This window comes from Uranotaenia lowii, chromosome 2 (genome assembly GCF_029784155.1).
Source record: "Uranotaenia lowii strain MFRU-FL chromosome 2, ASM2978415v1, whole genome shotgun sequence".
Lineage (NCBI taxonomy): Eukaryota > Metazoa > Arthropoda > Insecta > Diptera > Culicidae > Uranotaenia > Uranotaenia lowii.
Window position 1 is genome coordinate 265,408,234 of NC_073692.1, and position 15,104 is coordinate 265,423,337.

The 15,104-nt window shown below is 38.3% G+C and overlaps 1 protein-coding gene across 1 annotated transcript; it reads left to right on the forward strand.

The window, feature by feature from the left end:
* Positions 1-257: 257 nt before the first annotated feature.
* LOC129742610 (uncharacterized) lies at positions 258-5,561 on the forward strand. The gene has a single exon (XM_055734536.1). It carries the CDS (start codon positions 258-260, stop codon positions 5,559-5,561), a length of 5,304 nt encoding a protein of 1,767 aa, XP_055590511.1.
* The last annotated feature ends 9,543 nt before the right edge of the window (positions 5,562-15,104 follow it).

Genomic DNA, 15,104 nt, shown 5'->3' on the forward strand with positions numbered 1-15,104 from the left:
AGTGTATGTTCTACCGTCGCTTGGGCACAGTTAATACACCCCTTTTAAATAAAAATTTGTATCCTCTTCGAATTACTACCTACGCATTCCCTGAGAATCAACCGTTCGCCAGAACGACTATCTCAATTTGCGACATTTCACCTCGGAGACGTTCTGTCTTTTGGGCGTTTGGACATTGAGTATCACCATAAGTGAAGCATTGCGGATAACAACAACCTGAAGTGCCCCTGATTTTTTTGTTGAGGTTACGCAACGTCATGCCGGGCTCAAGAACTACGAAGAAGGAAGACCCATCACTGAGGCACCTGACGGTGAAATGTTCCAACATCCAGGCATCCCTACAGGACATTTTCCGATTTGTGGAGGATTTTACGGACGATACCATGACGGAGATGATCGAGGTGCGGCTTACAAGGTTGGACGAGCTGTGGGAAGGTTTCGAAAATGTGATGATAGATATTCAATCACACGAGGAACATGTTGAGGAAGATAATCCAAATATTGAGCGGAAAAGACGAGAGTTTAGTAATCTTTATTATCAAGCAAAGGCTTTCATGTTGAGCAAGGTTAAGGATCGTACCGTACCGAATAGTTCTGGACAGTTGCCTAGGGGATTAGATTCGACAATTCAAGAAACACATGACCATATTAGACTACCTCAAATCAAGTTACCTTCCTTCTCAGGTGATATTGATGAATGGCTCGGGTTTAGAGATCTGTTTATTTCCTTAATTCATGTTAAACCAGAACTTCCAGATATTGAAAAGTTCTATTATCTGAAAGGATGCTTGCAAGGAGAAGCCAGGGCCCTACTAGATCCTATTCAAGTATCACAAGCTAATTATCAGGTAGCATGGGACACACTCGTCAATCGGTACAGTAATAGTAAGCTATTAAAGAGAAGACAGATTAGCTCCCTGTTTGGCCTACCCACGATGCACAAGGAATCGGTGACGGAGCTCCAGTCCCTTTTAGATGGATTCGAGAGAATAGTTCACACTCTTGACCAGGTGGTTCATGTTAACGATTATAAAGATTTGTTGTTGGTTAATTTCCTCACTGCACGTCTGGATCATGTAACTCGTCGATCTTGGGAAGAGCATTCCTCAACAGAAGAACAGGATACCATAGAAGATTTAATCAGTTTTCTCCATCGACGTATTAGGATCCTGGAATCGCTTCCGCCGAAAGTGATAGAATCTAAAGGAGTTAATCAAAATTCTACAAATAGATCAAGGCCCACTTTACTTAGAACGAGTTACGCTACTGCACAGTCAATTGGAATTCAATGTGCGTTATGTAAGGAGGATCATCTTTTGCATCAATGCTCCGATTTTAGACATCTTCCAGTAAACGAACGAGATGCGTTTTTGAAAAGTCATTCGTTGTGCCGGAATTGCTTTAGAATTGGTCACCATGCTAAGGAATGCCAGTCAAGATTCTCGTGTAGAATCTGTAAAGGGCGACACCATACGCTCGTATGCTTCAAAACCAACCGGCAGGATGGAGTTCTGGAGGATTCCCAGGTTAGGATCAGCAACACGTCATCAGCTACGGAGGAGGCTGAAGAATCAAACCCGTCTTTTGAAGTGACTACCACGGCGACTACAAGCACTACCGTTTCTAATTGCAACGCTTATAACACTTCACGAATTTTATTAGCGACTGCAGTGGTGTTGATTGAGGATGACATAGGCTGTCAGGTTCCGGCTCGAGCGCTCCTGGATTCGGGTTCGGAAAGTAACTTCATTACAGAAACATTAAGTCAAAGGATTAACTTGTCACGCGAAAGGGTTCAAATTTCCGTGTCTGGAATTGGTCAAGCCTCTTTAAAGGTGAAGCAAAGAGTGCACGCTGTTATCAAGTCTAAAAACTCTAACTTCAACAAGCCAATGAGTTTTCTTGTGCTTCCAAGGGTAACAGCGAATCTACCAACTACTACAATCAACACAAGGGAATGGAAAATACCAGACGGATTTAAACTGGCAGATCCGTCATTTTTCGAATCCAAGTCGGTCGACATCGTTCTTGGAATCGAGGCATTTTTTGAATATTTTGAGACTGGCCGTAGAATTTCCTTAGGGGATGGCATGCCGGCACTTACAGAGTCTGTATTTGGATGGATCGTTAGTGGAGGGCTCGCGGATCCAAGTCAATCACTAAAACTTAATTGCCACGTTTCTATGGAAGCGAAATTGGAAGAAATTCTCACACGATTCTGGGCTGCAGAAGAAGTTGGAACCAGCCGGAAATACTCACCAGAGGAACAACGTTGTGAAGATATGTTCCGGGAATCCATAAAGCGTAATGGAGAGGGCCGTTATATAGTGTCACTTCCAAAAATTACCAACATTTGGGGCCAATTAGGAAGCTCGAAGGATATTGCCTTGAGACGTTTACATTCCACCGAGAGACGATTAGCAAGAAACGAAGAACTTCGAAAACAATATCTTTTGTTTATGGCCGAATACGAAATGTTAGGGCATATGCAAGAAATTATTCCCCAGGAGGTTAGTTCAGTTAAGCGATGTTATTTACCACACCACCCTGTTATTAAAGAGGACAGCACAACTACCCGATTAAGAGTGGTTTTTGATGCATCCTGCAAAACTTCTTCAGGATGTTCACTGAACGATCTTCTACTTACTGGCCCTGTCATTCAGGATGATTTAAGAGAAATTATACTCCGATGCCGAACGAAACAGATATTAGTAGTAGCAGACGTGGAGAAAATGTTTCGACAGGTGCTGGTCAACCCTAAGGATAGGCCGTTGCAAACCATTCTATGGCGCGCCTCTCCATTAAACGAAGTTAAAACGTATGAACTGAACACAATTACTTACGGGACGAAGGCCGCGCCCTTCCTGGCAACAAGGGTTCTGAAGCAATTGGCGTTAGATGAAAGGCATCGATTTCCGTTGGCAGCGAAAGCATATTTGGAGGATACTTACATGGATGACGTTATTACGGGGGCGGACGACGCTGAGACAGCACTCGAGCTGAGGATTCAGCTGGAAAAAGCTGCTACTTGCGGTGGATTCCGTCTCCGAAAATTCGCTTCGAACGCTAAACAAATTTTGGAGAGTGTGTCTAAGGAAAACCTGGCAATTTTGGATTCATCGATACATCTCGACGCAGATCCATCGGTGAAAACTCTTGGGTTATCTTGGCTACCCAACTCAGATGTTCTCATGTTTCGTTTCAATGTACCTGTGCTTCCTGAACACGAAACTTTAACCAAACGTCGTATTTTATCGGTTATTGCCACGCTTTTTGACCCATTGGGATTACTTGGTGCAGCAATAACCAAGGCAAAGATATTGATGCAGCAGCTCTGGACTCTTAAAGATGAATGCGGAAATAGGTTGGGCTGGGATCAACCTGTGCCTTCTACGGTGGGTGAGATTTGGAGGAACTACTACTATCAGCTACCTGTTTTCAATCAGATCCAGGTGAACCGTTGCGTTATTTTGCCTAATGCAATTACAGTGGAATTTCATTGCTTTTCGGACGCGTCAGAGCGAGCGTTCGGTGGTTGTATTTATGTTCGGAGTTTCGATGCCCAAGGCGCGGTTAAAATTCAGTTGTTGTCGTCTAAATCAAAGGTAGCACCATTAAAATGCCAGAGCATTCCGCGCTTAGAGCTATGTGGAGCGCTGCTAGTTGCTGAACTCGAGGAGAAGGTGAGAAAAGCGGTAAAAATCCAAACCATCGGCACTATTTTTTGGACAGACTCGACCTGCGTGTTGAGATGGATTCAAGCTCCACCACTGACGTGGACTACCTTTGTAGCCAACAGAGTATCAAAAATTCAAACTCTAACAAACGGATGTGAATGGCGACATGTATCAGGCTTAGACAATCCGGCAGATCTAATCTCAAGAGGAATATCACCTACAAACATAGTGGATAATCATTTCTGGTGGAACGGACCAGCATGGTTGAAGGAAAACAGGGAACAGTGGCCAACTTCATCAGATGATATTCCAGCAGACGTTGGAAATGACGAGCTACGACGCACAACAGTTGCTGCAACAGGATCGAGCTACGCTGACTTCAATGAATGGTTTTTTGGGAAATTCTCTAGTTATTTTGAAATGATTAGGAAAACGGCATATTTATTACGCTTTATGAAACTGATTCAAAAAAAATTAGAAGGTGAACCTAATGCATTTCTGTCCAGCGCTGAAATAAAAGAAGCTGAAAGAGTTTTGATTCATCGAGTTCAACAGGAAACGTTTGCGGCGGAAATTACAGCACTAAGGAAAAACGAAGATGTCTCCTCAAAATCTCCGTTGAAATGGTTTCGCCCGTTTTTAGACGAGGATGGATTGGTTCGTTTAGGTGGTCGTTTGAAAAATTCTTCCGAAATTGCCGGTTTCAAAAATCCAGTGATCCTACCTGCAAGACATATCATCACCCGATTAATTTTTGAGCATTATCATCTTCGCCTTATGCATGCCGGACCTCAGCTCCTTCTTGCATCGGTTCGCCAAAAATTCTGGCCACTAGGCGGCAGAAGCGTTGCCAAGCAAATAGTGCATAAATGCATCAAGTGTTTCCGGTCAAGGCCTACGCCCATTCAACAGCTGATGGGAGACTTACCAGCGGTCCGTGTAACGGAGTCCCGACCATTCGCAAATACAGGTGTGGACTATTTTGGGCCAATGTACACTAGACCAGCTCCCCGTCGCCCAGCGGTCAAGGCCTACGTAGCTATCTTTATATGCATGTGCACAAAGGCTGTCCACATGGAGCTCGTGACGGATCTGTCTACCGATTGTTTCATTAAGGCTTTGCAACGGTTCATTTCTAGGCGCGGATTTTGTTCACAAATCTTTTCAGATAATGGAACCAATTTTGTTGGCGCAAGAAACAAATTTGTAGAGTTGCAGCGTCTGTTAAAAAATAAAACGCATCATGAAAAGGTTTCCAAGGAATGCTCAAGGCTGATGATTCAGTGGCACTTTAGTCCTCCTGCCTCTCCGCATTTTGGGGGGCTTTGGGAGGCTGCGGTTCGGTCGGCAAAGAAACATTTGTTGATTGTGATTGGCGAAACCCCTCTTCCACCAGAAGATTTATCAACACTCGTAATTCAAGCTGAAGCTTGCCTAAACTCACGCCCGATTATGCCGTTGAAGGATGATCCGACTGATTTGGAACCGCTAACTCCGGCTCACTTTATCATTGGTACTAGTTTGCAGGATTTGCCCGAAGAAGATATGGAAGCATGCCCTGATAATCGTCTCAGCCATTTTCAGTTGATATGTAAAAAGAAACAGTTATTTTGGAAACGATGGCATCACGAATATCTTAGCCTGCTGCAAGGAAGAAACAAACGTTGGAAGTCTCCTGTAAAGGTCGAAGTTGGACGGTTAGTTGTTGTTTGTGATGAGCGTACTGCGCCCTGCAACTGGAGGATGGGCAGGATAGAAGAGGTGTACCCTGGGTCCGATGGCACTGTACGTGTGGTGAAATTAAAAACGGCATCTGGATCAATTACACGAGAGGCCGAGAAGGTTTGCGTTTTACCAATCTACAGTGATAGTGAATCCCAATAATTTCAACAATTCAAAAATATCAAATTGTACGTCGAAGAGGATACTTTGTTTCTTTTCAGAAATTTCTGGAAATTTCAGGGTGGGTGAGAATGTTGGAGTCAAAAAGCGATCACCTCACCCTGATTGATTATCCCCCAAATGGTTTTTGAAATTGTGCTGCGTAGATACAAACCTGTCGTGGTCAGCTAGCGATGGCAGTTACAAACAATCGTTTTAGTGGGAGCAATTTTTCTCCCTCCCAAATAGTGGATCAAATTTCGAGAGGATCATCATTATTACCGTCAGTAACGATCAATTGGAGCCATCAATGATGCCGCGGGCTCTCAAGGCTCTTGCTACGGGAGAATTTCTGGCAAAGGTTACATAAGAGGGAGCAGTGAGTGGTCAAATGGGGATTCTAGCGTAGGCTTAGTTGTAGAGTCAGTACTCGTTCGATCACCAATTAGCACGGTCATGTATATTCATGTTTAGTTTAAGTAAACTCCATGTAATATAAGTTCAAAGTCAATATACTTGTTTTAATTAAAGTTGTGTTTTTGGAACCAAACCATACGCGTTTATCTGTTCTGTGCATGCGAAAGAAGAAGGACCATTGAAGCCCACCGATTACTTGCCTAGACCATAGTTGGGATTGTGGAACGCGAAATAGTCTATCGAAGGAATTAAAAATCTTAGGCCACCTCCCAACAAGTACACTTTGTATTTTAACCTTTAACCTTGCTTTCGATAATTTCAGCCAAACCCTTTGTGTATTTGACAACTGTCGCAACAAAAAGTGGCTTAATAAAAACGGCAAAAATTATTAATTGGCATTTTTTTCCAAATATTAAGTGTGAAAAGTGGGTAAAAATAAGAAATTGACATTTTCTTTAGTGATTTTAACAATTGCTTGAACCATTCATGCCATATTATACTGAAAAATTCAATATTTTTTATTGTAAAATCATTTGATACAAACATGAGGTTTAGAATCCAGCAAAAATAATTGGCTTTCACTGACTTCAACATATGAGTTTTAGCCAACTTTTTATGAATCTAAACCACTATGAATCGAAGGTGTGGTACAGAGGTGCCAGGTGTATTTATACTACATTCAGGACACCACAATGAAAAAAATCATGACACCACTAAATTGATGAAATTAACTACAGCTAAGCTTAAATAGCATAAACAAGACGAAATGCAGGTTCTGAAGACGCTTGAACTATGCAATTGAAGCGAGCAGAACCTTGGCTACCCTGCAGTTTATCTATATTGAAAAACACTATTCGAATATCATGTGGACCAAAGTTAATTATCGGTTAAAATATTTAATCTCAGTTTGTCTGTTTTTTTTTTTTGTTTCAATTATAGTCGTTTTACAATCTTTATGGCACTCGCGACTTCATCAACGTTGCAGTTGGCGGACCGTTATTGAAAAACTATCCGGTACAACTGTGTTCGATGTTTACTCTTGGGCTCGAACTCGCGGACATCGGCTCAGGAGACAACAGACTTGCCAACTGAGCTATATCACAAGCCCAGTTTGTCTGATGTTCTCATCATTCAACTATAAAAATAGTTTAAATTTTGATGTGTTTTGAAAATAAGGACATTTACAAAACATTTTTCAAAAATCAGGAAAATTCATGCGTTTTTTAAAAATCAGGGTGGTCTCTATCAAAAAAGGACAAACGCAGAAATATCAGGACACCTGGCACCTTTTTGTGACATGGCTGGTGTGAGTGGACACCATTTTGTGAACAACAATGCGAGTGTAAAATTTGATCGTTGTAGTCCGTGTGGTACAATTTCCGGAAATACGTGTGCGACGCATCCTTGTCCTTCTTGATGACCAGATTTTTTTAACCGCGATCGCTGGGTACCCATTTCTATAGAATTGTGAACGGTACTGTATTTTGAATGTATGTATTGCTTCAAAATTTAAGATCAGTTATGCAGTTGTGTCCCTTCCTGGGCTCAAAATTTAAAAAAAAAAAAGGTCGCCACCTTTAAAAATGTTCACTGGTGGGTTTTGTCCAAATAACGTGACCACCACAATTCTACATTGTACATTACTGTGATTTATTCAATAAATTTGATGAAATACTTTCTTCAATAAATCTGTTGCAATAGTGTTAATCCTAGAAAGTCTTTAATAAAGTACAAATGTTTCGAACATGGTTTGCTTCTCGTATTTTGTTGTTATTTTATAGATTGGAAAAACGTTAAATTCAATATCTACTACCTGTGCTTGTTTCAGTGGGTGAGATAGTAATTTTCAAAGAATGAAAGAAAGATTTATTATTATTTATTTTTTAAATATTGATTGCGACAAATTACACTCCATCTTCGTAGAACAATCGTTAATATCAGAAGGCACCAACAGTATGCTTCAAGCCTTATCAGACTTAATATACGTACATTACATATTCAATTTCATGTATATAAAGTCAACATCCAAAACTTTAGAAATGCTTCAAATATATTTTTTAATTACTTCAAACAATGGGTTAAAATCGCAAGCGCCTTTAAAAAATAAACAACAACGATTGGTCCAAACTGTGATTAAAGAAATATCTGATCACGTAAAAATCAAGCAATTTCTGGCTTTGCAAAAAAAAAAACCACAAGAAGGTAATAAATTTATTGATTGTCGTGATGTTAAATTCTAGTAAATACTCAGCAAAAAATTTTTTTTTCAATTATATTTCAAGACAACACACCATCGCTACTTATAAGCTTCATCATAAAAACCATATAAACGTTAACCAATCTGAGGGTGAATTTAAAAACAAAGCAGATGGATTTTTTAGTAGGGGAGAGTGGGGTAACATGGGCAACTCTACATATTTCAGCTGTGTATTGAGATAAAAATCTCAATCCAACTGTCATCGTCGTAGCTTTGCATACGCATATTTTTCTAAATGTTGTTAACTTATGAATGCATCAGATACTTCTTATCTTTAACTAGCTCGAAACATATACATACATAATAAATCTCGCAAATTTCGTTGGTGGGAAATCTAGAGTTCATGTGCGTGTTAAAAACACTCCAAAATATACGTCAATGAGTTTAGAACGGAAGACCTTTCAAAACATCTGAACACGGGGCTGGTATTATTTATTAACCGGTCTTATAGGTGAAAAGCGATGTCCTTTTTAGTAGGCACATCTAAAAATAATGAATTTTTATAAATGGATAGAACGTCAGATGAAATGAAAAATGGTGAAAATTAGCAGGTAGTGCGGGCTCCAAAATTTAATTGACATCACCACTTGTGCCTCGTGAAATATTCCATAGAAAGTAGTCTTTTTTTTTTTGATGGATTTTAACTTCTTAAAGTCATTCTTCCCTCATAGATATAAAGTGATGTCAATTGAATTTACAGTTTTTCAATGCCAAGAGCCATACACCTGTTAAACAGCTGATAACTTTTTTGCTTGATAAGTTTCGAAGTAAAGTTCTTTGACAAAGTTGTTCAGCGGAAAATTTCCTCAGGAGAATTCATAAATTAGCACAAAACCCGTAAGGCTCGGTTCCTTAGAAAAAAAAACAAAATGATATTGATTTTTCAGTACAGAATATTCAATTGTCCCATACAAACCTCAAAGTTCTAATTTACTGATGTACACGTTACTTAAAAATTCTGCAAATAATCATGGATGAGTTTTGAACCAAAACGAAGCTTTTTAGAGCCCAGGTTTTGACAAATTCATAAAAGACCCCAAATCGACTCCAAGTCTATTCCCCATGCTGTGGAAAGAAAAGAGAAAATAGAAATAAAACAAATTGAAAAAAAATTTTAGCACAGAAAAGTGCTGATTGATAAACAGGTAAGAAAATAAAATAAAGAATGTAAAATGTTCCTGTAGGACCTACAGTGTAGGTACACAGCAACGATACGATACGTTTTCTGCGGCTCATTCGCGTAAGAATTTTCAGAATATAGGTTAAAGTTACGAAAATTCGTGATAAAAAAAATTCAGTATGAAACATATGGAATAAAGAGTTTAGAATCTTTTCAAAACAAGTTTAAAAAACAGATGCTCTAGCAAAATATCAAATTAAATATTTTGCTATTAAAAATTCGAAACTTGCGTTTTCGAATGATTTATTAGGACTGTAAGATGTGTTTTCTTACGATAAAAGGTGTCCACGATGAAATTGCCACACACAAAATTGATTCACGAAATTCGAGTTTTCATCCGATTGCCATCAAATTTTCAGGGATTGAAAATAACTATTAAACTTCATTTTATCATTATAATCGTATTTTATTTACAGTCCATACGCAAATTCCGGCACCTTGGCCTTAGCCTCGGCCATAAGCTTCTGCACAACCTGTGAATCAACGGTTTTTTGGCATGTAAATCCATACTTTTTTCAGTTTCTTGATTGTCTACACTACCTTAGGTCGTTTCAGAAGGTGCTGCTTCATAATCGCCCAGTACTTCTCGATAGGACGGAGCTCCGGAGTGTTGAACATTTTCGGCACGAAAATGACCTTTTTGTCCACACCACTTCAGTACGTCCTTGGAGTAGTGATATTAGGCCAAATCTGGACAGAAGATTGTTGGGACGTTGTGGGCCTTCAGGAGAGGAAGCAGCCGCTTCTGGAGGCACTCTTTCATGTACACCTGCCTGTCCGTTCATCGTGTCCTGGGCCACGAAAGCTGCACTCCGCTTCCCGCACGTGCAGAATGGCTTGCCAAATCAGCAATTAATTCGCAAATTTGGACATTCTCCGGAACGCTGAACTTTGCTTGGCAGTGAAAAACAGGTTGCAGGGGGCCTTCACATATGTTTCGTCGTCCATAATGCAGCATTCAACTTTCGTGAGCATGTTGAGGTACAACTTCCTGGCACGGGCGGACCTATTCTGCTTCTCGTCGTGATTAACGGCCTTTTGTACCTTGAACGTTCGAAGCCCAGCCTTAGTTTTAACTTTCTGGATAAAACTTCGGCTTAGGTGCAGCCTCTTAGCCACTACGCCATTGTGATTTTTGGTGTTGTACGGAATACTTTTTCCCTCGCTTCTGGGCTTCCGATCGGTGGTAAATCGTTCCTCGAACCGCTTAATCACTCGCGACATCGAATTAGCGATTCCCAACGTTTTAGCGATGGAACGATGCGAGAGATCCTCGTTCTCGAGATGAATGTGCAAGAACTTTTTGCATGCACGAGCTGTTCTTTCGACTCCATTTCCGCGAGTTTTGATCACATGACTTCAAAACTTGCAGGATGTAAACAATGCACTAGGAACTAAATCCACCCAAATTTTCATTAAATTCTACCCAGCGGTGAAAAGTTAGAGCAATTTCATAGTGTGGCAATTTCATCGTGGACACCCTTTATATTGTTTAGAAAAAGGGTTCTGTATATAAATACATAAATTATTGCAGAATAGAAGAACATAATTTTTATTTATTGCTTATCATATGCACAGCCAGTATTCAAAATTTAATTTAAAATTTAAATATAAATTTGAACCAAATACAGCCGAATGCTTGGAAAGAACAAGCTAGTTTCCAGCAATCTGGATCGCTGATTTTCAGCAATTTGCATTGCTGAAACCGGCATTTATGTTTGCTGATTTTTCCAGCAATTCATATTACTGTAAATTTTGCTGTAAAGTCAGCGGGACAAAAACCAGCAGAACCAGCAAAAAAAAATTGCTGTGTAAGGTTGGGCGAATTCAGAGATTTGACGTGTTAAACACAACCCATCTCCTTTAGAATTTTTTTCGGTCAGAATTGATGTGATAGCTCCGAGAACCAGAGAACGGACCCCGAATAAAAATGTGTCGAATCCGTGTGTAAGAATTGAAATGGTTGGCCATTTTAAAATCTTTAAATTGGCCTCAAAACAGCACCATCTAGTGGCGATTTTGGTTGTCAATATTTGAGAACACTCAGAACATAAGCAACCCAAATTTGACTACCAAGCAGAGGTGCCAGGTCGTTTTGCCGAAAAACAGGACACCGCGAAGAAAAAATCAGGATTTTTCAGGACACCACTAAATTGATGAAATTAACAAGCAGTGTGCTTAGATTGCATAACTAAAGGCGAAAAAAGTGGTGAAGACGCCTTGAATTATGCAACTGAAGCGAGAATAACCTTGGCTGGCCTGCAGTTAATATCGAAAAACACCATTTAAATATCACTTGAACCAAAGATTATCATTGGTTCAACTATTTTATTAAAGAAATTTATTTGATGTTCTCTTCATTTAACAATAAATCTAGTGATAATAAAGATATTTTTTTTTAAATCAGGACAAATCAGGACGTTTTCAGGGCTAAAAATCAGGACAATTTAAGCGTTTTTGAAAAATTCCTCGAAAATTAGGACAAATCCTGAAAAATCAGGACACCTGACACCCCTGCTTCCAAGTCACATAAAACAGAGTGTAGCTAGTTTTCTAATTTTTGGGGTGTAGAAAAAGCAGATAAATAAAATTGGAAACTTCATTAATATCTTTTTCTATTAGCAATATTTATTTAGTACCTGTTTTTCATTGTGTAACCCTTCGTTATCTATTTAAAATGTGTCTTCGACACATTGAAAATTTTGACCTCAATTCCGAAATGTCAAAGCCAACGACACTCAAGGCGCAGACACCAGATACCCAGACTGATTAGTGGCGCTTGAATCCATACAACTACAAGTCGCCCAGAATCATACGCCATCTGTCGGGGCATCGTGAAACTACTGTGCTTCACCAAGAAAAAAATTACACTTGATAATTAACAAGCCAAATGGCAACCGTCTTGATTGAATCACCTATTAGTATTTGAAATTCTATCTCAAATATTTTCACTATCGTTTTTGTCTTCAATGTTAATTATTTACTTTAATTTACTGTATCATAATAAGAGATTGATGTTGATCGACTGAGATGGAAAAAAAACAAACGTAACGTTATAGTGGTCCTTAGTTCAGATCCAATTAATTTTGAGATTCAGTTTTGATTTCAAAATTAATTTATCCGGCTGAGTAACAGTATGAAAATTATAATGTCTGTTATAAGTAATTCATTGAGTTCGGAATTGTTCGTCTTAATCTGAAAGGTTTACTGCGACCAAAAAGACAAACTATATATAACTCCTTGAAAAACTTGATTTCTAATTTATCTTAACTGTTTCTTGACTCGTACCTAGATAGGTTCGAGGAGTGAAATAAGTTACTGACATTTATTGAATAATATTTAAATGTGATGAATGCATTGATAAGATCTTAAATCCTATTTGCCGCTGGAAGTGTTCGTGACATAATGCTGGTAGTTTCACTAAAACTTATAATTTTTTGGAAAAATAACCTCAGAAACGACCGTGTTTGTCGACCGGGTATTTTTCCCTGCTCAAATGTGCGTGAGAAATGTCAAAAAACAACTGTAATGACCATCTCGCGTGAGCTTTCACTACGCCGTATCAAAGATCTTGAAAATTCACAGAAAAATGCTTCAAAAGTTATCAAAACAACTTTAAAATTTGTATTTCACATATAGAATATGTTGTCCAGGCTACAAATATTCTAAATGGAAAGAAGTTGCTGCTAGTTTAAGTTAATTTTTGTTTTTTTTTCGTAATGAAACTGTTTGTTTACATTTTGTTTCATACGACGTAATGAAAGCTCACGCGAGATTTCAACATAATTCTAGACTGGACTGGAAAATTAAGCGACCATGTTTTTAGACTTTTTCCCCATCTTAATCCGTACACGAGAGCAACTGCGCGTGAGAAATGTCAACTTAAAAATCTTTCATTCGAAAAAAAAACTGTTGAAAAACTGCACTGATTTAGGAATAGTTCAAAATGTATGTTTCAAATCCATTTCTCTTTGCTTCCGAAATTTTTTCACCTTTGACATTCAACCAAATTCTTAGATTCAAAGTTTTGTTAAAACCATGTTTCGAAAGTAATTTGTTTACTAAATGAATCCTTTCTTCAAAAAACTATAATTTTGAATAAGGGTCAATTTAATGTTTCTTAACCGATGCCCAGTAAATAAGAAATAATTTCGCTGTAACTAAACTTATTTATCGATTTCAATGCTTTTCCACACCACCAAAACGAATTTTGAATGGTAAAAGAACAGTACTATCTTGATGCAAACGAAAATCATTTTTATTTTCTTGTCGTTTTATGGAATGTCAAATATCGTATGTCTGTGTGAGTGAATTCATTTAATGTTTTGATTTTGATGTGACGAATTCACGTTTGTTTTATTTTACCCATGCATAAAATCAATTACACGTGCGATATTCAAAAAATGGTTCGAAATTTAACCATAAAAATAATAATGAAAAAATAACTTAACAACAGAACAGGAAAAGCTTAGCTATTCTTACTAAACACACTCGGATAATTGTGATTGTTTGTCAAGAATCATCATTATGTCAACCAACGCACTTTGTTAGAAATTGTACTAAATTTGCAGGAAAATGCATCATCTCGAAGCCAAAAATATTTTTTCCTCAACTGCCTCTTCCAGTGGGCGGTAAAAGGGCTAGTTTGATATCCAAGTTTAGTTAGATATTTTGAAACTAAGACATTTCTCGAATGTGACTAAATTTTTCATAGAAAGGGAAGTTTTAGGATTTATTGGAGAAAAAATTCTGAAACCGGTTTTTTGTTGTAGATGGTGACTTAATGGTATATTTCGTTGTTGCGATTTTCATTAAGCTTCTTCTGTTAACAAAACATTACTTTACAAATTTTGTAAATATCACCTCTACTTTTGTTTTATTCAGTTTTTGTAAACCTCTATAAATGCGGCAATTTGGCTAGGTGAGGGTTTTGAGAAACTTTAACGGAAACAGATTGTTCAACAAAATTGTGTAAGAATCTCGTCCATTCAACTGATTTAACAGTTCTAAACAGTAATATAATTTAAAGCCACATTCAATATACTGTAGTTTTGCAATATACAATCAGTGGAATGGTTTACGATGTCATTTCTAGCGTAACATTTAAAAAGGGCGAAACTGCCAAATGTAAACAAATCGAGTTAACGGTCATTCCGGATGCACGCGGATGCACTTTACCTATTAAACGCGGTTGCGTTTTAAAATTACTTAAAACTTTCAAAAAATTGAGAAAATTCAATTGGGCGAAACTTCCTGTTCATGCATTTTCGTTGGAACATGAAGTTACGCCTATTCAAAATGGAGTGAATTATTCTATTCGTGTAGGGCCAATAGGCGTAACTGAGTTGACCGTATGTGACAAAACGGCCTAATTAGTTTTTGCGTGTAGGACGAATGGGCGAAACTTCAAAACCAAAACAAAAACGGCCGATCAATTGGGCGAAACTTGCAAGCGTAACTGGAATCAAAAACAATAAAAGGGCGAAACTCGAAAATCTCTGAAATTAAGCGAAAAAAATTAAAGTTCTTGATAACCATCGAACAATAAGGGAATATAATGCACATTTTATAATGTTGTTTAACCAAAAGTGGTCGATGTTTTAAATAGGATTTGAAAAGGTGTTCCGAATTTTCAAACGCGTTTTTCTCGTTTCGAGCAAACTGCTAGTTTCGCCCTTTTGAAATGTTACGC